The sequence below is a fragment of the Beta vulgaris genome, chromosome 1, assembly GCF_026745355.1.
Source record: "Beta vulgaris subsp. vulgaris cultivar EL10 chromosome 1, EL10.2, whole genome shotgun sequence".
In the NCBI taxonomy this organism is placed as follows: Eukaryota; Viridiplantae; Streptophyta; class Magnoliopsida; order Caryophyllales; family Amaranthaceae; genus Beta; species Beta vulgaris.
The window spans coordinates 358,592-383,817 of NC_079202.1; the positions used below are offsets into that span (position 1 = coordinate 358,592).

Consider the following 25,226-nt stretch of genomic DNA (forward strand, 5'->3'; position numbering starts at 1 on the left):
CCCACTGCTCAGGGGTGCACCCCATGCTCATCGATGCCAGGGCCCCACAAGCGCCTAGATTCATGTACTATAATCCACGATTTCTCCAGTTTTCAGGCCATTTTCCGACTTTCCGGGGCCTGACGATTTGTTTCATCCCGAACCTCCCTAGGGTGCCTGAGGATTCCCCATGGGGCCTGAGACATGCATTTCCTTTAATTTCGACTTTGCCTTCCTTTGGCACGCTTGGCATGACTCTAGCAAGGCCTAGGAGAGTAGGAGGGCCTCCGAACGGCACCACATGACCCCTCCATGGCATGAATAGGCCTTCAAAGGGCCTCCCACAGCCCCCGGGTGCACCCCATGGGCACAGGTGCCCAGGCACCGTAGGCGCTCGGATTCGTGTACTGTAATCCACGATTTTTCCTATTTTCGGGCCATTTTCCGACTTCTTGGGGCCCATCATGTTTTCTCATCCCAGGCTACCTTAGGGTCCCCTATGGGACCTCCGACCTTTATTTCCTTCCCACTTTTGCATTCCCTTGGCTCGCTTGGCACGACCGTAGCTAAGCCTATGAGTGTAGGAGGGCCTCCGAACGGCACCACATGACCTTTCCACGGCACGAGTGGTCCTCCAAAGGGCCTCCGACGTCACCGGGGTGCACCCCATAGGCACAAGTGCCCGGGCCACGCGAGCGCCCGGATCCATGTACTATAATCCACGATTTTTTCAGTTTTTGGGCCATTTTTCGACTTCCCAGGCCCAGTGAGTTTTTTTCGTCCTAGACCTCCCTAGGGTCCCCGAGGTGCATGAGGATCCTCCATGGGGCCTCATACTTTCATTTCCTTCCGACTTTTGCCTTCCCTTGGCTCGCTTAGGCACGACCCTAACAAGACTTAGCAGGGCCTCCGAACGGCACCATATGATCCTGCCATGGCAGGAGTGGACCTTCAAAGGACCTCCCACGTCCGCGGGGGGCACCCCATGGGAATCGGTGCCCGGGCCTTGGGTGTCCCAGATTCGTGTACTATATGATCCACGAATTTTCTAGTTTTCCGGCCATTTTCCGACTTCCCGGGGCCGGCGAGTTTTTTTTCCTTGACCTCCCTAACGTCCCGGAGGTGCCTGAGGATCCCCCATAGGGCTTCAGACTTTCATTTCCTTCCGACTTTTGTCGTCCCTTGGCTCGCTTTGACACGACCCTCGCAAGGCCTAGGAGGGCCTCCAAACGGCACCACATGACCCTTCCACGGCACGAGTGGGCCTTCAAACAGCCTCCCACAGCTCCGGGGTGCACTCCGTGGGTACCGATGCCCAGGCCCTGTCGGTGCCCGAATTCGTGTACATTTTCGCGCCATTTTCAAACTTCTCAGGGCCCTGCGAGTTGTTCGTCCCGAACCTCCCTAGGGTGCCTGAGGATCCCCCATGGGGCCTCAGACCTTCATTTCCTTCCCACTTTTGCCTTCCCTTAGCTCGCTTGGCACGATCCTAACTAGGCCTAGGAGAGTAGGAGGGCCTCCGAACGGCACCACATGATCTTTTTACGGCAGGAGTGGGCATTCAAAGGGCCTCCCACAGCCCCGGGATGCATCCCATGGGCATCGGTGCCCGGGCCCCGGGTGGCCCGAATTCGTGTACTATAATCCATGAATTTTTCAGTTTCCAGGCCATTTTCCGACTTCCCGTGGCCCGGCGAGTTTTTTCATGCTGGACCTCCCTAGGGTCCCCGAGGTGCCTGAGGATCCCCCATGGGGCCTCAAACTTCCATTCGCTTTCGACTTTTGCCTTCCGCTTGGCTCGCTTTGGCACGACCCTAACAAGGCCTAGGAGGGCCTTCGAACGGCACCACATGACCCTTCCACGGCACAAGTGGGCCTTCAAAGGGCCTCCCACATCCCCAAGGTGATGGTCTAGGCTCTACATGCTTTTCGTGTTGATGTAAGTCTCTTCCCTTCTTTCTTTAGTTTTCATACATTCCTTGCTCATCATCTTTATCTTTGTGTAGTGTTCGATCAGGATGGCAATCATGAGTCACCGCCACACTACTGACTCTCGTAAGCTTCGAGAGGAATGACGGCTTAGAAGGAGCTAGTGGTTATTTGTTAACGGCCAAATCGAGCTCGCGGGGAAAGAGAAGGCTTTCACCGAGAAGGAGAAAGCTACCAAGGATGAGGAGTCCTCGGCCAAGGACCAGATCATCACCGGATGGCAAGAGTCTCTAGCAGGTAGAGAGTTTGTAGTGGATATGGGGCTTTAGGCTGCCGATGTAGCCACGAAGAAAACTCTTCAAAAGGTGCGAGGGACCCTTTCGAAGATAGCTCCATCTCTGGACTGGGATCATATCGAGGCCGAGTATACGACCATGGTCGAGGCCGAGTTGGCAGCAAACTCTTCCTCTGGTGATACTGAGGCTATGCTCGAGGAGGATGTTGTTACTTATTTTCTCGAGGATTCTCAGCGCGATGATGAGCTCGAGGCTCAGCCAGATGAAGAGTGAAACTACCCCGCAGGTGATTCCAGGATTGCCCCCAACGCTCAAGTCAGTACTGGAACTTGAAGTATAGAGAGAATTGGTGGGGATGTCATTCATTACCTTTATAAATTAAGATATGTTCCTTAATTATAAGCATTGGAAATGATGATATCTGAGTGCTAGTTTGAATTTGAGACCTAGCTGGGCCGAATCTTATCGATGGACCAGCCTCTTGAATGATGCGGTAATTTACCTTGGGCCTAGGGCCTAGAGACATATTGGGCCAAAACACTAGGTGTTTTCAAAGAGAATCAATTCGTGGATTGCACTTTCACAATAATTGGTAAGATTTCTTTCATGATGCTAAATTATGTTTGATATCCTTACATATGCCAAAGAAGAATACAGCTCCGCCAGAACATGGTTCTATGACACAATGAATTATTGCTTTACAGCACAAATTAATTAATTAATAAATAGTACAAATTATATAGTAGCAGTAGTATATATTAAAAAAAAAAAAAATACACTAAAAATTACGATACATAAACTTTCAATACACCTAAAATAAGTAATAAAAAAATCCTCACAGATCCACCAGTTATCACCGACGCGTGCCAGTACTTTCCAACTACAGAGTACAGAACCACCGACTAAAACCACATCTGTATTACCAGTCTGTCTTTTGATGTTTTTGCAAAATCTGAAACTGGGGATGGAATTGCTTATTGATATGTGCACGCTTTCTTAAGAGAGATGGCAGAATTGGGCTTCTTAGGATCATAAACAACTGAACAATCAATGAATCTATAGAATTTAGGTTTAACTAATCTCCCCAAAACATAAGCTCTAGATCGAACTGTGAAGCTTAGTGACATATTTACTGCTGCCGTTGGTACACCCGTTGAAGTACCCACTAAACTCTGCCCACTTCCATATAGTGGAATTTTATCTCCATATATCTGCACATTCACTGTTTTCTGACTCTTTCTCGATTGATAGAATTTCTTCAGCTGCATCCCAACAATCAATCAATCAATCAATCAATCAATCAATTTTGTAAGTTACCCATAAAAAATTAAAAGTCAGAAAGAAGAGAAACTTACATTTCCAGTGGCGACAACAATCTGGGAGTAAGATAGATCTAAAGGAGTAGAAGTAACATGAACTCCAAAAAATGTAGCTGTGTTGCGATACAGAAACTTGAGTGTTGAATTTACTGATGCCATTTCTGTTGCTACTCCTGTATGATCTGATCCAGCTGATACCATGAATCTATCGAATTTAATACTCTGTTGAAATTGAAATTGAAATTGAAATTGAAATTAGAAATCAAATCTGATGACTTTATGTGGGTGTGTGTTAGAAATAAGAAATAAGACATGAACCTTGATAGTGATCTTGGGTTTCTGAGGTCTTGCAGCACCCCAAAGAATCAAAGAAAAGAAAGAGAAAAGAAGTAAAAAACCGAATATAAAAGCAAGAACATAGCAACGACGAGGAAGAGGTTTGTGACTTTCTTCATCTTCAATAAGTCCTTCTTCTTCAATAACATCACATTCCTTCCATGGTGATTGTTGTTGTTGTTGTTTCTTATTATGTGCGGCTTTTTTGGCAGCATCGTTAGGTGAGATCTTGCGAGACCCTGAAAAACGAGTAGATGAAGATTCTCTCGAGTGTCTCCCAAGAGATGAGTGAGAATGAGGTGGAGAACCCATAGGACTTAACACTGGTGTTGAATGAAACGATGTTGTTGTCTTCTCACCATCGTGCGAGTCTCTTGATGGACTCTGCACGTAGTACACTGGTCGTCTTGGTGGTGATCTGTTTGGTGATGATGCCGCTAGACTCGTCACCTCGGAATCTGTCTTGGCGTGCATCTTCAACTCACACGACGAGACTACTAAAGTCTAAAGGGTTTGCCTTTGCTTCTGATGGAGAACTGCTAAAACTGCTTGTGTTTGTGTTTGTTTTATTTTGGGTTTGTGAGATCAGAATATTTACGCTCGCTGTTGTCTGTGATGTTTCGGTGGAGTTTGATTGATTATTATTGTCTTTAAAGAAAATTAAGTACTATAATAAGTTGAGAATGTGGTAAAACACTTAATAAAGTTAAACAAAACCTAACCCATCTAAAGAATAAACAACTCAAAGCACTCAAGAGTATACTGCTAGGAAGGATCTGACAGCTTCGTAATAGTTGGCACTTTGGCAGGATCTTTCTTGTGTTATGCCAACCTACCGTCTTAACCTTTTCTTTTTTTCCTTTTTTTTGTTTCGGTGTGGGGGTATAAAATGACAAATGTTGTATAGGTTAAATAGAGAAAGAAAATGAATCTTTTGTCAAATGCAGTATGGTAACTTTATTAATCTCAATCATTTGATTTTAACCTCTTTGATTATGATTTCAAATAAATCAACATTTTTAAGTTGTAGGCAAAAAAACGTGAACATTGATTGGATTTAGACTGCAAGTTAAAAGTATATATGGTTTATTTGAGTATGCAACTCAAGAGATTGAAAAAAAAAATGCGCACTTTAAAAGGTTGTATTTGGTAAAAAAAAAATTCAAAGAAAATATTGAAGTGTACAATTAAATATAGTGATTAACTTTTGTTTTGTTTTAGTTTACTCACAATTTGTAATTATATTTACTTGTTCTCTTCTAAATGTGATACTTCCTTATTTTATATTTAGTTGCAACACGAAAGATACGCATTAATTAATGTGAGAATTGTACAGAGAGAGATAAAAAAAAAAGTGAATTTTAGGATGATGAGAGAAACAAAAATAAAGAATTTATAAAAATAAGCAATGTAGCAACTAAACTGAAATACCCAAAATTAGAAAGTTACAACCCAAAGAGAACAAAAAAAGTATATTAGAGATTATTCACCTTCTATTTCCTCCTCAAATCTTTGTGGCGAAAAAAAAATAATAGAAGCAGGTAATGTATCCGGATCGAAAGAGATAAGTATTTTGATGTATATAACAATCTGATGTACAATATTTGTATATTACCTTCGTCTCAAAATTTATTACTCATTTTTTGCAGTGTGTCATATAAGTTTTACTCAAAGAACTATTCATAATCACTCATATAACTAGCGTTTGTATTTCACATGTATGAAAAAATATAGTCATGTAGGATCTTATTGAATTCGTCTCAATATGTACTTTTATTAATATGTGATTCTTGTAATTTTTACCAAAATATAACCAAAAATATTAATAGTGTAAATTGCCCATTGATAAGCGTAAAATTGAAAGTGTTGCAATTAAATGGGAGCGGAGGAAGTATGTTGGATTCAACTCTTCATGGCAGACCACCTAGAAGACAAATAAACTAATTAACCCAGGGGTTTTCTGAGAAAACCCTCTCTAATCTTAAGTTAGGCAAGCAGACAATAAGTAAAGTATAATAGAGAGTATTTGTGGATAATCTTTACCTTGTGTCATCTGTAGTATTTATAGAGTTCCTTTAAACATGAGAGACTTTGGGCCTTTCTCCTTTTGGGACCATTTTGCAAATTAGGCTTATGGGACTTGGTGATGAGATAAAGGGTGCAAATTCAGCCATAGGGTGATGTAGAATGCATGAAGTTATCTTTTATGGAGATTAGAGAGGAAACTTCGAGTACTCAACATTCAACCAAGAGTACTTTAGAGAGAGATTGAGAGAGAAATAGAAAGATTAAGAAGGTGAAATGATCCAGAAATGTGTTTACTATTAATCATGATCTCAATGATAATAAGAGTATAGTATATATAGAGAAGTAGCATAACAGAATTCTAACATAATGGTAACAAAATGGAAGTTAGTTAGACAACTAACTTTCCCACCCAAAATTGGGTTTAAGTTGTTAAAATTATACCCTATATCATACCTCCTCCCTTTATAAAAGACTTGACCTCAAGTCTGGAAAGGGAACTCAGGAAACTGAGCTTCAAAGGCATTAGCAAAGACCCAAGTAGCTTCACTAGCAGGTTGATCAGCCCATTGGATCAAATACTGAACTTCAGCCACATATGACTCTTAACAACCCTCCTATCCAAGATGGCAAAAGGTTGAAGTACTTGATCAGCAGCAGTACCATGGAACCAAGAGGGAATCTGAGGAGAAGATGGTAGAAGTCCCCTAAAAGGCTTCAACTGGGAAACATGGAAGACATTGTGAATCTTCACATAAGGAGGAATAGTGAGTTTGTAAGCTACATGGCCGACAATGTCTTCCACTCATAATTGACCAAAGTATTTATGAGCTAACTTTTGGTTCATTCTAGCTTGCACAGAAGATTGTCTATATGGTTGAAGCTTCAGCCAAACCCAATCATCAATGTGAAAGGATCTCTCAAACCTTCTCTTGTTAGCCAACACCTTCATCTTATGCTGAGCTTTAGCTAAATGAGTTTAAAAAGAAACCATCATTGCATCTCTCCTTTGCATAGTTCTATCAACCGCTTCATTAGAAGATTCCCCAGGCAAGTAGGGAATGTAGACAAGAGCTGGTTGGTTATAGATAATATCATAAGGTATTAACTTGGTAGCAGTGTGATAGGTAGTGTTATATCACCACTCAGCCAATGGAAGCCACATAAACCAATCCTTGGGATGCTCACCAGTCATGCACCTCAAATAAGCTTCCAAACACTTGTTCAAGACTTCAGTTTGTCCATCAGTTTGAGGATGGTAAGCTGAAGACAGTAGCAACTAAGTACCTTGTAGAGTAAACAAGGCTTGCCATAATTGACTGAGAAAAAGAGCATCCCTGTCACTAACAATAGACTTAGGCCAACCATGGAGCTTAAAAACTCCATCTAAGTATACTTGTGCCACATCCACAGCAAAATATGGATGATGTAAAGCAAAGAAGTGAGCATATTTGCTTAACCTGTCAACCACCACATATATCACTTCTTTGCCTTGAGACTTAGGGAGCCTAGTAATGAAATCCATAGAAACTTCATACCATACTTTTTGAAGAATTGGAAGAGGCTGGAGGAGGCCTGGATAAGCTGATGGATCATACTTGCTAGCCTCACAAACTACACAATTTCTCACAAAAGAGCTGACATCCTTGTGCAGACCCTTCCAAGTGAAGAATGTTTTGAGTCTCCTAGTAGTGGCATCTCTACAAGAACGTCCCCCCTTCAGCAGAGGAATGCATCAAGACAACAGATTATGTTTAAGTTGGTCACTAGAGCTGACATAGGAAAAACTAGGTCGTTACTAATCTCCTAAGGTCAAACAAAACCTAACTAAATCACTAAACTAGGTAAAGTGATAAGTAAGGGTCGAAATCCACAGGGACTAAGGAACACCAAAATGTATTGATAAAACAATAAGCTAGGCCGGAATCAAGTCGGAAATTGTCAATAACCAACTAAGAACTACGAAAAAGCTAAATATCAAAGATAACTAAAGTTAGGAGATGGGAGTAAACACCAACTAATCATGAAATAGGCATAAGAATATCAAACATAGAGATAATACATGAACACTACTTGAATTAGCTATTGACCCAACACACAACTCCCATCTTACTCTCATAGGCGGAGAAATCCTCAAAGACATCAAATAAGGACTCTAATCCATGACTAACATATCCCGAGGTTCAAAGTAACCCAAGTCAATAATAGAAATCAGTAGGTCACACTCTCATGCCAACCTAAATCAATCAACTCCATCTAATACGACATTCAAGTGATCAAAGAGAATGCAACATATTCTCTAAATCCAAACTCAAATGGCCAATTCAATCATGGTTGGGTTTTCACCCAAACCCTAACCAACAAACTACTCCATAAATACAAAAATGAGGACTTTAGAGAAATAAAACTTTAATAACATGATAATAATCATTAATCTAACATTAAACTAAATAAAATAAATCAAAAATAATTAAACTAATCATGAACAACAAAACTAAGAAAAACAATTAAAATAAAACAATAAAAGAGGAGATAGAGTAAGAAATGCTCATTGATGAATGGTTGAAAGTTCCAATACAAGTGTCACCCTTGAATCTACAATCTTCAACCTCTCTTTGAGTTTTCTCCCTTTTCTCTCTCTAGGTTTTGAGATTTCTCTCACTTAAAATCCTAATCTAAAACTAATGGAGGCTAATCCCCCCTCAAAAATTAGGTTTTCCTTCATGAATAGGGATGATTCCTACTTATAGGTCCAATTATTACATCATCAAAGAGTCGCGAAAAAAACAGAGCTGTCCGGAAAATTTGAAAGGAGCGGGCGCTCCTATGGTAACTGGGCAAAACAGAAAGTTGGAGAGACCAGAGAGCGACCTGGGAGCGGGAGCTCCAAAAAACAAGGAGTCGGCGCTCCATGAAAAAGGGAGCGGGCGCTCCTAAGAGAACTGCACAAACAGCTCAACTTCAAATGACCATAACTTTCTCGTTTTTAATGCAAATCAAGCATGTGACCTATCGTTGGAAAGATAACGAGCCAAATTTACTCTCCAATTTGAATCACTGAAAAATGATTTTGTATGGAAGATATGGTCGTTCAAAGTGGACCATCTTGTGAACCTTGCTTCTTCAACTTCCATTTGCCTCCGTCCCTTCATCATTCATGGTTTACTCCACATTTGTGCATTCCTTTGGCTTTATAGATGAAATTAAAAGTATATTTTAATTGGACCTATAAAAAACCAAGAAAATAATGTAAAAAGTAACTTGAAAAGTAAAACAAAGACATATCTAAAAAGAACTAGTAAAACAAAAAAAGGTGCATTTTAAGCAAAACAAACAAATAAAAGAGGGTAAAATACAAAATAAAGGTTAAATATAGGGATAAATAAGAGGTTTAGAGTGATATAAATATCACTCATCAAGAGCCAACCACAATCTTACCATGTCTTCTGACTATGCCATCTTGTAAAGTATACTTAGCATCCACAGGTTCTTGTGCTAGTAAAGCATGAAAGAGTTCCAAAAGAGCAGGATCTAACTGATAAGTATCAATGATCAAAGAGGAAAGATTGGACTGCATAGTACAATGCCAAACACAATATCTCAGAACCTGACACTCTGAACAAAGCATCAGCCACTAAATTTTCCTTGCCAGATTTGTAAAATATCTCATAGTCAAAGCCCATCAACTTTGAAAGCCAAAATTGCTGAAAAGGTGTACTGATTTTCTGCTGTAAGCCATTTAATTCTCTTTTGATCAATGTGAATGACAAATTTTTGACTAATGAGATATTGCTCCCATTTCTGGACAGCAAATACTATGGCAAGCAACACTTTCTCATAAACAGAGAGTTTTTGCCATTTAGGACCCAATGTCATGCTAATGAAAGCTAAGGGGTGGTTGTCTTGCATAAGAACAGCCCCAATTCCTTCATTAGATGCATCGGTTTCAAGGATGAATGTTTTAGAGAAATCAGGAACCGCTAAGACAGGGGCTGAAACAAGAGCCTCCTTTGATGCTTCAAATGCTTCTTGAGCTGAGTCAGACCACACAAATTCTCCTTTCCTGGGCAACTGAGTCATGGGTTTGCTAATTAGAGCATAGTTCCTAACAAACTTCCTATAGTAATCACACAGACCAAGGAAGCTTCTCAATTCTTTAATTGGAGTAGGAATAGGCCAAGCTTTAACTGCTGCAATCTTAGAAGGGTTAGTTATAACACCTTGTACTGATATAAAGTACCCCAAATATTCAACCCTTGATGTGGCAAATGCACATTTACTAGGTTTGGCAAACAAGTGATGATGTTGCATCAACTGAAACCTAAGTGATGCCAGTGAAGTGACAAACTAGGACTATAGACTAGTATGTCATCGAAGAAAACTAAAACACACTTCCTAAGAAGTGGTTTAAACACATAATTCATCCAAGATTGGAAAGAGGCAAGGGCATTGGTCAATCCAAAAGGCATGACCAAGAACTCATAATGACCAGAATGAGTCTTGAAGGCAGTTTTGTGAACATCATCAACATACATTCTTAACTGGTGATACCCTGATCTCAGGTCCAGTTTACTAAACACCACAGCCCCTGCCAACTCATCTATAGCTCTTCAACTACAAGCCAGGGATTGAAAACTTATCTTTCATAGTTCTCCTATTAAGTCGTTCCCAGTATTCCACACATAGTCTCCAAGAACCACCCTTCTTCCCTACCAACACAACAGCACTAGCAAATGGGCTAGAATTATCTTGTATAATACCCTGATTCAACATTTCTTGCACAACATTTTCTATAACATCTTTTTGTTTGAGAGGATACATATAAGGTCTAATGTTGACAGGATGAGCTCCTGGCAACAAAGGTATTTTATGATCAAACAAGGATCTACTAGGAGGTAAGGGAGTAGGTTCTTCAAAAAGGGTTTTATATTTGTCTAGTAAGGCTAAGAGTTCAGGTGCAGCATGTAGTCCAGTGATGTGACATAAGCAAGTAGCGGTGGAATGTAAGTTATGATCATCAGGATGTGGACTAGATACCTGTAATTAAGAAGCATGGTTGAACAGAAGTAACCTTAGAAGTTACCAATTTCTGAGCGCAGACCCTTTAATTGTAGTGACCTTATTAGAAGACATTCCCCTCAACACATGATGAGTGCCATTATAGGCGAACTCCATTCTAAGATTCTGAAAGTTCCATTGCACTGTCCCCAAAGACTGAAGCCACTAAACTCCCAGAACCATATCACACCCTCCCAGAGGTATAAGCATGGTGTCTGTGACAAACATAGTGTTCTGCAGCCTCCACTGAAACCCTTTACACATAGACTGACAAGAGAGTGTATTTCCATCAGCTAGAGAAACAAACTTAACAGGCATGGCAACAATCTGACATCCTTACTTCATAGCTAAGGACACATCTAAGAAGTTGTGAGTGCTGCCTGAATCTATCAAGATATGAAGTGGCTTTTTACCCACATAACTAGTGACTCTCATGGTATTGTAACCATAATTACCAAATAGAGCACTAATAGAAATATAAGGTTCTTTCTGAAACATCTCCAAGGTTTCCTCCACACCATCCTCACCATACTCTTGATCATCTAAACCAAGGATTTCTATAGCAAACAGTTGAGTTTGTTGTATCTGGCATTTATGACCCTTATCATAAGGTGCATCACAGAAATAGCATAGACCCTTAGCTTGTTTATTTTCTCTTTCAGCAGGTGTAAGGTATTTGGTTGGTCTATAAGGCCTTGTATTATGCGAGGTTTGAGTTTGAGTGGACAAGGAAGGTGTTGGAAGCAAAGGTTTAGTAGTGGATGGCAAAGAAAGGGGTTTATAATTTGGAATGGGTTTGGGCTGATATTTGTGGTGGAAGAAGTGGCTTGGATAATTGCATTTTTTGAAGTCTAGCATACTCTACTGCATCAACAAGAGTAGCAGGGTTGAAGGCTCTAACAAAATGCTTCAAATTAGGTTTCAATCCACCTATGAAACTATCCAAAAAGTACTGCTTAGGAAGTAAAGGATTTATCTACAGCATCAATCCTTTCGGATTTTCAAATGCATCTAGATATTCATCAATGGTACCAGACTGAGACAACCTGTTGAATTCTTCCACAACATTACCGCCTATATCTTCTTTAAATATAGAACACAAATCTACTACAAAATCCTCCCAATTCAACTGTCTTCTTACTGCTATGTAACTATTATACTAAGATTCAGCTTTACCAATCAAGTACAAGCTAGCAAGATCTACTTTTTTATTATCTAAAATCTTGCATATAAGGTGAAATTCTGCATACATTTCTTAATCCAAATTCGAGGATTAGATCCATCAAACACAGGAAATTCAATTTTCGACACAAAACCTAATGATTTACCTCCATGGTAGGGAGGATCATTTGATCCCTCACGCTCTGCTCCAGTTGACTGTTTTTCCTTATCTTACAGGAGTTGAATCATTTCCTCCAATTGATTCGAATAATCTCCATTCTTTGTCCCAATTCCAACAATCGAGACTCCATTAATGTCTTTAATTGAGCTACTGTAAGCGTTTTTCGTTTCGCCAGATTGCCTCAATTAGTGAAACTGGGAAGTTTGAGCTAAAACTGGATAAATTGGTTGAGTTCAGGAGCGAAAATGCTCTGATACCAATGATGTAGAATGCAGGAAGTTATCCTTAAATGGAGATTAGAGAGGAAACTTTGAGTACTCAACATTTAACCAAGAGTACTTTAGAGAGAGATTGAGAGAGAAATAGAAAGATTAAGAAGGTGAAATGATCCAGAAATGTGTTTATTATTAATCACGATCTCAATGATAACAAGAGTATAGTATTTATAGAGAAGTAGCATAATTTAATTCTAACAAAATGGTAAGAGAATGGAAGTTAGTTAGACAACTAACTTCCCGCCCAGAAATGGGTTTAAGTTGTTAAACCTCTAATTGTACCCTAATCATAGGGCTTGGGCTTATATTTAAACCCCAACAATTTTCCCTTCACACCAATTATCCCGAATGAATAATGTATTAATGAAGATCTAGGGACTTTTTGCTTGACCTTGGCAGACACCCTTAGCATACATCGTTGACAGACATTGCTAGCAAACATCGTTGGCAGATTTTGTTGGAATTCTCCAATTAACTCCTTGACATTAATGTCAACTGTATTGGTGGCTCCTTCATGATCGTGGAAATAGTTACTACTTGATAAGCAGAAACGGTTTTTTTAGACGTGGTCGTTTTTCCCTCTTTGGCACATTCTCCTTAATGATAGCTTCTTCGAATTTCAAATTTAATTTGTAACTGTCTCTTTTCGACTACAAATAGGGTGTTTGAAACACCTGAGTAAATTTTATTGACTCTAAATTTCTTCTCTTTCTCTTCTTCTTCTCCCATGGTTCTCTCCTCCATGCAACTTTCGCTTTCCTTGAGATACAAACTTCTCTCTTCTTCCTCTTCGAGGAAATTATCCGACCCTTTTTCTAGAGTTTTCTTGTTCAAGTAAATTTTCTTCGACTTTTCAAAGGATTCTTTCTCTCTTTCTGAGTTTTGCTTTACATCTTCCTTCTTAACCTCCCAATACAAGTGCATTTCTTCTACCTCTTCTTTAAACATATATGCCTCTAAGACAAACACAAAATGCTAAAGCTGAGCAAATTACTCACTTTGTCGACAGGCAAATGGTATTACACAGTAATCCCATAGCGGCCATAGGGGCAACCCAGACGGTGGAGCCTGTATCATCTAATTTTGCTTAAATAATCAATAAACTTTTACATTGACAATTTCATTTTGAAAAGGATGTAGAAGAAACAAATTTTACATTTAAAGTCTGAATGCGAGTTAATTTATCAAAAGTACAATTAAATTGTGTTAGCCATTTAATTTATATAATTGTTATGTGAATCATTCAAATTTAAAATTTGTGTGGAAAGTCACAATAGAATTTTGTTTTTATCACCATGTGTCTCTCCTTAATATGATCATTATTGAAATTTGGGGGTTTTGGTTGAAGTTTCTGAATCTAGTATTTAAGAGTGCAACACCGATGTTTCAAATTTTGCTTGATTTAATTAGTTGGTCATAATAAAATGCAGGAAATTTGAGAAATCACAATAAGAAAGAAGACCCTTGAGATTAATTAAAAAGAATTCGTAATTGTGCTTATTTATAAATAATTCATAATTAAAATTATTCAAAGTGGACAACCCATAGTTTAATTATTCTGGTCCATTTTTCCTTTTAAATACTAGTTTGGAGTAACTTGTCAATATCAATAGTTTCTTAGGAAAGAAGCTCAACCTTCGGAGTAACCTCCTTATTTCCACATAACTGACAGCTTTCCTACATTAGCTCCCTTGAAAATTGAAATAAGCCAAGAGTGAGTAACCATAAAGGAAGGTGGAAGAGGGTTGGCACTCATTCGGCCCGGGTCTTTGGTGTTTGACCTTTCTAACGCATGCGTGCTGTGAAAGTTTCAAATTGATGATGGTGGGGTCATGGATGGAAGATTTTAGTAATTATTTTACGTTGCGCTATAATATTATGAGTAAGCCTAAACATTTTCACAAGAGATAGTAACAAGTTAATAGTTATCTGTTATTTTATAAGAAAAAAATTCTTAAAGGGACACATTCATTGAAATGTTAAAATCATGGTCAAACCATTTATTGGATGTTTGGTTAGAGGTCTACGAGAAAGGGAAATGAAATTGATTTTGTCGATTCTCTTTTATGTTGTTTGGTTGGGAGGTTTTGCAATTCCCTTTACTCGTTTTTCAATTTGAAGGACCTCAAATCCCTTTACATTCATTCCCCACCCCCCCCCCCCCCCTCTAAGGTTTTTCATTCCCCCATTTTCCTCTACAACATAACCACCATTGACGGACCTTGGCCACCATCCCACCATCAATTAGTCCTATCGTCGACAGCTGACCACCACCACCAGTCCCCATCATCGACGCCCACCACTAGTCCCCATCATTAACGCTCACCACCGAGGCGAGACAAAATATTACGATTGCTTTAATTACTCCAACGAGGAAGAATGCAGTCATCAACAACAACAACCACTGTTGTTGGTGGCAAACACGTATACAAACTCCCGCGACGAGCAAACAAAAACTGTTGTATCAACCGCACCCAAAAGATAGAGAAAGAAAATGTTGGTCGATGGAAGCTGTTGAATGGAAGACGAGAAGGCAAGGAAGGTGGCACACCGGTGATGTGGTTGCCGGTGAATTGTTGTCATAGTCCTATTCTGTGGTGAGCTGGGGAAGATGGTATGGTGGACTGGTGGTGCTGTGAGAAGAAGAGAAAATAGTGGGTGTATTCCCTTTCTTGTATAAATCTACCAAACAATTCAATCTCATTCTCTTTCTTGACTCCGTTCTCTATGTTTCCCTTACTTGATTCCATTCCCTTTCCCCTTCATAAACCAAACGAACCCCTTATTTTAGTTGGTTTCAGATCCGTTTTTGACAAGTCTAACCTCCACGTCGTGTATGCAAGGCATTAAACTTCAAAAAGGATGCACTTAATATGATTGATCTTGCATAAAGTTCCTACACGGTCATGTACAGGAGAATAAAATCGGTGTGGGGATTACAACATCAATGGAAACCAAACAATCAAACATCTCATCACCAACTATACAAACCTCACAATTCTAGTGCTCGTCTACAGTTTCTTGCTTTTTCAATGGCAATCTACGAATTGACACACCACTTTCATATCCGCTACTATCTCCTGATTCATCCATCAGCCTACCTCTTGTGGTAATCTGGCTAGAAATTCCATGCTCCCGTGAAGTCCTACGATCCTGAATCAAACACATCAATATTATGTAACTAACAGATGATGATTATCACAAATAAGTTATCAAGAAAAGAACAGTAATAAGGGTATGGAGAAATCACCATAACACCAACTTTAGGTGACTCTTACAGCAAACAATTTAAAAAGCTTCTAGACTAAACTATGCACTGTGATTGCAGTTCTCTACAGCATACTGTTTAAGTACATTAAGCAAGCCAGATGAAAAATCTTAGATGATTAACTCAATCTATTATCATGACATGACAGTAGGCATAACTTTATACTCCAAATGCAAATTTTCCAAAATTGAGCAAGTCTAGGTTCAAACAGTAAGAAAAGGGAGTGCAAACTCACGTCACGGAGCGGAAGCTCCTCAGCTTCCAGCATATGTACTATGTTACCCATTTTCGGACGCTTTTGTGCATTTGGGTCTACACATCGTAAAGCTACTAACAGAACGCGCTTAAGTGCCCGTGAAGAAGGTATTTGAGGAAATTTAGGATCCAACACGCCCTCTGCATTTCGGTTTGAAACCATTTGTTTGAGCCAATCAACTAGGTTCACCTGTAAGTGTTGCATTGACAAGAATGAGAAGGATGAAAAAAGACATCGAGAAGCAGGTTGGTCCCTAACAACAAAAAGCCTAAGCATGTTCAAGTTTATATAATAAAATTATTCTGGAAGTTCTGCAGAAACTGAAGAAGACATCTCAAAACTTCCTAAAACTGTCAGATATCTCCAAACAAGAAAGGATACAAAATGTCACAATTTCCGCGTTACTGCCTAAAAATCATTTAGCATGTGTTGGGAAATCTATTGCTAACCTCTCCAGGCGGGCGGCTGTAGTCCACAGGGTTTCTTCCAGATATTATCTCCATTAGAAGAATGCCAAAGCTATACACGTCACTTCTTTCATTCAACATACCAGTACTGGCATATTCTGGAGCAACATATCTACAGTATCAAAATACAAATTGACATTTGGTTACCTTTGACATGTATGAGTCATCATAATTAAAGTAATCACCAAGTTTAATTGTAACTTCAATAATTTTCAACTAACCCGAAAGTTCCCATCACACGTGTCGTCACATAATTACTCTCTGATCCCAGGAGCTTTGCTAGGCCAAAATCAGACACTTTCGCATTCCATTGTTTGTCAAGCAATATGTTACTCGACTTAATGTCCCGATGGACAACTTTAGGCTCTAGCCCCTCGTGCAAGTATGTCAATCTAAAGCCATTCATTAGTATTCATGCGAATTGTTAGAGCATAATGTCCCGCTTTCAGGAAAAAACTGTAGAAACATACATACCCTTTTGCTGTCCCAATCATAATATTCATGCGAGCTTCCCATGTAAGAGGGCTAAGAGGTCCTACATCCCCATGAAGCCACTGTTCTAAGTTCCCGTTGTCCACATACTCGTATACAAGAATCCTATATCATACAAGAAATGATAAATCAAATACTGTTGCACATAGTACTAGCAAAAACTGAGTTTTGACTCTAGTGAGATCTATAGCAATTTCAGGGATGTGCCACAGCTAGATCTTGAATTTGGTTAAAGAATCTAGCGCAAGTCCTCAGAACTGTTGTATGGTAGGACAAAAATGGCATTTAAAAGGTATGACAGTGAACTTGCAGATCAGGGGGTGACATTTCTTCCAAAAATTGCATGCGGAAGTTTTAACAGTCTTTTAACATAACACTATCTCATACTGAGATTCGCAAAAGAATCTATGATGTGAAAAATCCGTGATGGATTGAAAGTACGAATCAGTGAATGGTATTATATGTACCTATGAGCTCCTTCAGCACAATAACCCAACAATCTGACTAAATTCTTGTGTCGAACACGTCCAATTGCTTCCACTTCAACTTTGAACTCCTTTTCAGCCTGACCTCTGAGATCAAAGGACAACAACGAAAATTTCTCAAAAAAGAAATCTGCTAAGAAACAAACCACTAAAACATACAAGATATCACAACCTATCATGCATCAACGGTCGTAAAAGGTTAAAATAAGTCATCACAATCTATCATGAGTCGGTGGTGGTTCGGTTTTAACATTGTGGTGGATGGAGGGTTTTCATAGGTAGTTTGGGCAACGGTGGTGGTGGTTGTGGGGTTTTCGAGGTTTGAAAGATGATACAGTGGTGGCTGGGCGAGTGTAGTGGGGGCTGTATTTTTTGTTTTAGTGGGTGGTGGTGATGGGGCTAGGGGTAAGGGTGATTGGGTGAAGGTAGTGGTGGGGGTTAGTGGAAAAGAGGTGGTGATGGAAGGGGAGGGGAGGGGGAGTTATTGTGTTAATTTCTTTTTTAGAACTTACATATTAAAATAATTAGATTTAGGTGTTTAATTAAGAATTTATCTTGAAACACGTCAAATTAGTTCTTAATCACCTAAATCAGGGTATCAAACTTGCATTTGCAAGTTATCAACAGGTAACGACCCACTTTGGGCAAACACACTCTTAAAGATCGGATTATTTCCAAATTTTGGAAAGATAGTGACTGTTTTGAGAAGATTGTCCAAAGGTGAGATTATTCTTATAAAAAAATCTTACTTTTTGCATGTGAGGTAGGTAAAGTAAGGATAAAATGATCAAATTGCTCCAAAACTTTACCAATAAAGAAAATGTTGCATTTAAATAAAAACACCTATAAATGAAAATGGTTGCAAACTGAAAAAAAAAAAAACAAAGGAAGTATCAGTTTTGTAAATGCGGTCAAAATTAGTACTTGAATGGTTCAAAATTTCTAATGTTACATGTATTTAGAAACGGAGGTAATAAAATCTACTCACTTTATGATTACATATGTTTTCTTAGTTCTAATCCAATTTTGCTTTATTCCTTTTTATTTTCACAAACCTTTTTCCCTCTTTTATCCTTCATTATCACCAGAAATATATGTAGCCAACTTCTTTCCTCTTTCCTCTTTCCTCTTTCCTCTTTCCTCTTTCCTCTTTCCTCTTTCCTCTTTCCTCTTTCCTCCTTCAAAGTAACAAAAAGACCCATGGATTGGTCTTTATTTTCCTATTTTTCTCGATTATCTCTATTATATATAGAGATGGAAATGGATCGGGTTCGGGGCGGGTGGATCGTCACCCGCATCCATCACCCGTATCCACCCGCTTCACCCGATCCATCCATCCATCACCCGCGGGTGAAACGGATGGATTGGGTGATTATCGGGTGACGGGAGAAAAAAATCCAGTAGCCCAACAACATAAAACCCACAACAATTTGCATAAGAAAATAAGTTTTATATAAATATATATATATATATATGTATATATATATATATATATATATATGTATATATATATATATATATATATATATGTATATATATATATATGTATATATGTATGTATATATATATGTATGTATATATATATGTATATATATATATGTATATATGTATATATATATGTATATATATATATATGTATATATATATATATATGTATATATATATATATATATATATATATATAAACGGGTGATGGGTCGGGTGGTAACCGGGTGATGGATGAAAAATTATCACCCGAATCCGTCACCCGTTAACCCGTCACCCGCCTCTCATCCGTTTAAACCGGGTTGTCCATCCGTTTAATAGTGCGGGTGAAGCGGGTGATCGGATCATCCGCTGGATATTTCCATCTCTAATTATATAAGGGAGGGAGGAGGAGGATGGTGTTCCCGCTTGAAATACTAAATTACCCATAATGATCTAATTGATGGAATGAAAAAAATCACAAAAGAAAACATAGAATCTTTTTTCATTTCAACTTGGCATTCTAAACAAGTTTAAAAGGTATATGCATCAAATACTTCAATCAAAAAATTAAATGAACAAAATATCTTGACATTTAAAAAAAAGAGAGAGAATAAGATATATATATATATATGAAGTCCATCTGAAAAGTCTTAAAACCGCTCACTATCTTTGATACTTTTAATCAGTCAAATCAACTCACTATTTTTCTGCTTTCTACTCAAAATTCATTCACAAAAGATTGATATTAAAAATCACTCACAACCTTTATTAGTTTTTTACATTAGCGAGTTAATATATCAAAATTCATCTATTTATTAATTTTTCACATTTTAAGTTCAATCATAAATATAGTACAGGCGTAGTATACAATAGAATAACAAGTTATGAAATTAAAGCACGCATTACGTGTTTATGAGGATAGTTATAACTATAGTAAGTGCATAAAACTTTTTTAAAAAAAAGAATATTTATACTCCATATATTTTCATTTTCTTATGAAAAAAGTTAATTTTTTTTTAATAAAAGGTAATGAAATGAAGTAAAATAGGTAACCCTTCTAAGAGTACATTCATCATACACTCGGGTGTATCATAACCCACATACATGACACACCCCAAGGCTATTTTTTGCTCATTTGAACCTTACCTATTATTACTATGTGATTATGCTCATTTGGAGGTTTCGAATGAGCAAAAAGATAGACTTGGATGTACCATGAGCATGGTACACCTGAATATATGATAAAATTTATCGCCCTTCTAACTAGGGCGGTTGGTACCAAGGATGTCTTAGCCTAGTGGTTAAGATTGAGGTGTTGTGAACGATAGGTCACAAGTTCAATTCCCCCTCCCTTTCTTTGTACTTTGTACTGCCTTCGTGGCTCATATGGATCAAAAAAAAAACTAGAGCGGTAGGCCATACATCCATACCAACTCTATCACCGATTCAACAGAACAACTTACATTCGAAGAGTATATGGAAGTGTATTCTTAATTTCATTTTAATTAAAACAATGATTATTACCATAATTACTGTTTATCTATCAGATGATGATTAATTAGATGAACTGATTTCTCCCTAATTCTATGGTACGTAAGTTGTAATATCCTAAAATCGCTGTCAATTAAGATTATGTATTTCCGAATCCTTACATATATATATATATATATCCAAAGAAAAACAAACATATATTACTGAAAAAGACAAAAACAGTAATTCCAAGGTAAGAGAGAGAAAGGAAGGAGATTGAAACCTGTTATTGAGCAAATTTTTAACAGCCACATGAGTGTTATCTTGAAGAATTCCATGATAAACAATTCCATAACCACCTTCACCAATGACATTTTGATCAGCAAATCCATTAGTAGACTCTTCTAGCTCTCTAAGAGTATACCAATGTCCCCAACCCAAATGTGAAACTTCTGGAACTAACAATAACAACCCATTTTGCTGCTCCCCACTACCATGACATGAATATGATGACCCGGATCCAATTGCCCGTTCCGGATACGATATCCTATGATCCTTCCCAATTTCAATGTGAATTCTCTGATGTCCATTTGGGTTATTCTCCGATTCAGGTACCGGGTCGGGCAATGTGCCTCGGGTGCTTATTACTCCGTCACCCGAATTTTCTTGTCGGATTTCCATGATTTCTTTGGAGATGTTTGGGATGTTGTTGCTGGTGTTGTTGTTGTTGATGGTTCCATTTGTGTGGGCGTTTCTTACTTTGTTGTTGCGTTTTGAAGTGAACCAGAGAGAGATAATGAAAAGAAGCAGAACAATTCCAGCACCAACACATATTCCTAAAACAACCCACAATCTTAGCCCGAAAATTGAGGTCTTTTTGGAGAGCTCATCGTTAAGAAATGGTCGTTTGTTTTCAGACATTAAAATTTCACAAAATTAAGCAACTTTTTTGTTTTTCTTCAACTTGATGAAATTGCATGTCGAAGGAGGACGGAGAATTATAGGAAATGGGGAACAATTACAAAACCGGAGTAGGACAGAGACAGAGGGTGAGGCACTTAATACTGCGTTTTTTGGGGTTGGAAAGACTAAAGAGTGTGTGTGTGTGTGTGAGTAGCAGCTGTTTTGATGGGACATATCAAATTAGAGAGAGAAATACAGGATACTACACTTTGTTTCTTTCGTTTCTTTTGTGTCGTATAAAACAGGACAGAAGAGCCTCCTGGACCATATTGAATGTCACATGTGATATACTACCTCCGTTTTTTATTATTTGTAATGATTAAATATTTTCCTTCCCTATTTTCTATCAAATTGTTGCACATAATAAAAAATGGAGGTAGTATTAAGTTTTGGATTCGAGACTTTGTTGTCATAACAATGTATTTATATGATAGTTGTTCCCTCCTAGCCCTCACTAATCTAATTACATAGGGTATAGATCTCACCCATATAGCCAGAATTTACCATTCACTATGTGGATGGAACCTCATCACCAAAAAAAGTCAGAAGTACTAAAATCTTGTTCTTTTGAACTTATTTTCAATTTAATTCAATTATTCTTTGTATTTTAGTTTCTCTTAACTAGTGATGGCCACAAATGCAGGCTGGGTGGGCCAGATTGTGGGCCAAGATTTCACGACCCAGGACCGAATCGTGAAATTCATGGGTTGGGCGGGATGGTTCGCGGGCTGAAAATTCTTGGCCCATATCGGCCTGTTACCGATTTTCACGGTTCAAGAAGTGGTTGTGGCGGTTCGTGAGTCTAATGGGATGGATCGCGCTGGCGGACCGGCATGAGAATTTTTTTTTTTTTAAATTTAATAATCATTGAAATTATTCATTATTATTACGTAAATTTTTTAAAATGAATTAAAATATATATACAATTATTAATATTAATGAATAATTTGATTATTTTAAAATTTGATTGAATTATAATACTTCATGCAACTTGATTAAAATATATACAATTTAATTAAAATATACACAATTTGGTTTAATATTTACTTGGACTGGGCTGATCCAATTCATAGGTCGAGCTGAGGGATTTTAGTAGCGGGCTTTAGTGGATTGGGCTTAAGAAATCTGATCTACGATCCACCCACCAATTTCCTGATTCGAGCTAGGTTAAATCAGGCTTTTTACGAACCCGACCTACACAGTCCACAAGATGAGCTTGGCTGAATTGGCCCGCCCTATTAGCCATCTCTATTCTTAATGTAAAAGAACGGGGCTTAAGGCTAACTAATTTGATCTGATCTGAACTAATCTGATTACAAGATCTTATCTTTTAGATTTTTCTCAATATATAAGAAAAAATATAGTCATGTGGGGTCTTGTTTGATTCGTCTCAATGAGTACTTTATTAATATTCAATTATTATAATTTTTACTAATATGTAATGAAAGATATAATGATTTTTCAATATAAGCATGATCTGAACTGATCTGAACTTATTTTTTCTGATATAATCTTATCTGATTAGATCTGAAATAAGCAAAAATAAGGTGAACTGAACATAGCCTAAATTTGGGTCCGAGTAACAAAGTTTGCGCTCCTGGACTTTTTGACTATCAGCCATTTGGCCACCTTTATTCTCCATGAATAATATATCTCTCTTCTTCATTATTACTCCTACTTGCTAGAGCCTAGACCGCGCGGATCTAGGAGAATATCTCTGGTGGATATAGATTAGTCATTATTAGTGAAATATCTCTGGTGTAATTGGCATTTGTGTCTACTAAACACTTGATCATGTCATTTGGTTATTAAGACGTCTACAAATTTGATAGGAACATATAGCTTTGAAAAGCTTGTTCAAAGGTGTAACGTTCCTACAAGAAGTCAACTACACTGATATGTTATTTCTAACTTATACTTTGCTTTATTTTTCTAGATTCTACCTACATTTTAAGATTCAATATTTAAGGAAACAAATTGACTGGTATGGACCTCGTTCACATTAACATCAGTGTGCACCAAGCTAGAAATGATAATGAGCCTGACCTTTTTACGAACAGTTTGGGTCGGCTCGGCTCGGTCAAATCTCGGTTCGTGGTGTCTCGACTCGGATTCGAACTCAGCTCGAGGCTTTAACGAACCGAGTTAAGTTGGCCAAAGCTCGGCTTTAAAGCTTGTGAACGGGCTCGATTATACTTTTATATAGAAAAATAATATATTTATATGTATAAATAAATACAGTAACCTAGCTATTATACAATAATAAGTTAATAGTTCTTTTGTCTAAAAGAAAACATATAAATCTCAAATATTAAAAAAGGAAAAACAAAAAAAACATGTAAAAAAACTAAGGGTGATAGACGGTCAATCCTGTTCGTGAACATTTCGAGCTCGGCTCGTTTAACATTTCGCAAAGCTCGACTCGAACAAAGTTTGGCTCGTAAGCTTCGAGCTAAAACAAACTTAAACGAACACAAGTCGAGCCGACCACCGTTCGAGCTTGACTCGACCGATAAGCAGCCCTACACCAGCCAAAAGCACGTATCATTTATGAACAATCGACTACATCATTCAAAAATCTAATACTATCATGCAAAAACTCTGTATATCATGCAGAAACTCTCTATATTATTTAGAAACATACTATATCATATTAAAACTAGATCATTTCTAAATAATCCACTATATTATGTAGAAACCCATTATATCATTCAGAAACTCATTGTATCATGTGGAAATTACATCATTTCTGAACAATTTACTATAACATTCAAACACTCACTATTTTATGCAGACACTCACTATATCATTCAAATACTCACAATATTATGCAGAAAGTACATATTTCTATATGCTAAAGGACATTTCACAATATATCCTACAAAACCTACATGCATGTATATTAAAAGATTAAAATCAAAATTTTCCAGTATATATTGCATATAATTTCATTATATGTTTTCTGTTAATAAAATTCATATATTGTATATAAGTTTATTATATCTTTATAAAACTTACTATACGAAGTTAATATCAATTATCAATCCGATTCACATTAAGTTAGTGTGCACTGAGTCTATTTATATCTTTTTACTAAGGAAAATAGAAAAAGGAACTGCCTTCACATGTCTTTTAATTAATTTTAAGTAGAAAATATTAAAAGTGTGGCCCACTTAAGGAGTAGTAGTGTCAAATAAGATATAAAGAAATAGTGAATAGAATTTAAAATATAAATGTTAATGGAAACTGAGTGAAACTAGCTAGGAAAAATAGGGAGAGTTTTTGCTTAAATTAACTTTAATTTAACATGTACAATAATAATGTTAATCGGTTTTTCTAACCTATGCATCCAGTGTAAAAGTTAAGGCTTATCTATTAAATAAATTTATTAACTAAAATAGAATATCCTCCCTATAATTATGCTAAATATATATTAATGACAATTTTGGTGTGATTAAAAGAAAAGATAAAGTATATATTAATAAGAAAGCTAATTATTTAACATAACCGTAAGGTTGATATTCTATTTTAGTTAATTAATTTGTTTAATAGATAAACCTTAACCTTTACTCAAGGTGCATAAGTTAGAAAATTTGCAATAATAATTATAATTGTTTACCTCCTTTGCTAAATGAAGTTCTTACAAAAGAAGGTAAACTTGTTGAAAGTGGTGAGTATTGGGATTTGGAAATATTACAAAATATTGTTGCATTTTCCAAGATTTTGAACATGGTTTGCTCATGAAGCCAACAAATATTAATTTTTTTTTAAAAATTACATAAATCTAAATTGGTTTTCA

The 25,226-nt window shown here is 37.5% G+C and overlaps 2 protein-coding genes across 2 annotated transcripts; both read right to left on the reverse strand.

Annotated features, from left to right (window-relative positions):
* Window positions 1-2,894: 2,894 nt before the first annotated feature.
* On the reverse strand, window positions 2,895-4,703 carry LOC104902677 (hypothetical protein). Its single transcript, XM_010690539.4, has 3 exons — window positions 3,842-4,703; window positions 3,560-3,745; window positions 2,895-3,466 (listed from the first exon to the last, which is right to left on the reverse strand). The coding sequence occupies exons 1-3, from the start codon at window positions 4,331-4,333 to the stop codon at window positions 3,179-3,181; spliced, it is 966 nt and encodes a 321-aa protein (XP_010688841.1). The 5' UTR covers window positions 4,334-4,703; the 3' UTR covers window positions 2,895-3,178.
* Window positions 4,704-8,417: 3,714 nt separating this feature from the next.
* On the reverse strand, window positions 8,418-21,642 carry LOC104902670 (probable serine/threonine-protein kinase At1g01540). Its single transcript, XM_010690528.4, has 7 exons — window positions 20,748-21,642; window positions 17,510-17,614; window positions 17,025-17,147; window positions 16,772-16,942; window positions 16,533-16,662; window positions 16,063-16,272; window positions 8,418-15,712 (listed from the first exon to the last, which is right to left on the reverse strand). Exons 1-7 carry the CDS (start codon window positions 21,383-21,385, stop codon window positions 15,560-15,562), a joined length of 1,530 nt encoding a protein of 509 aa, XP_010688830.1. The 5' UTR covers window positions 21,386-21,642; the 3' UTR covers window positions 8,418-15,559.
* Window positions 21,643-25,226: the final 3,584 nt, after the last annotated feature.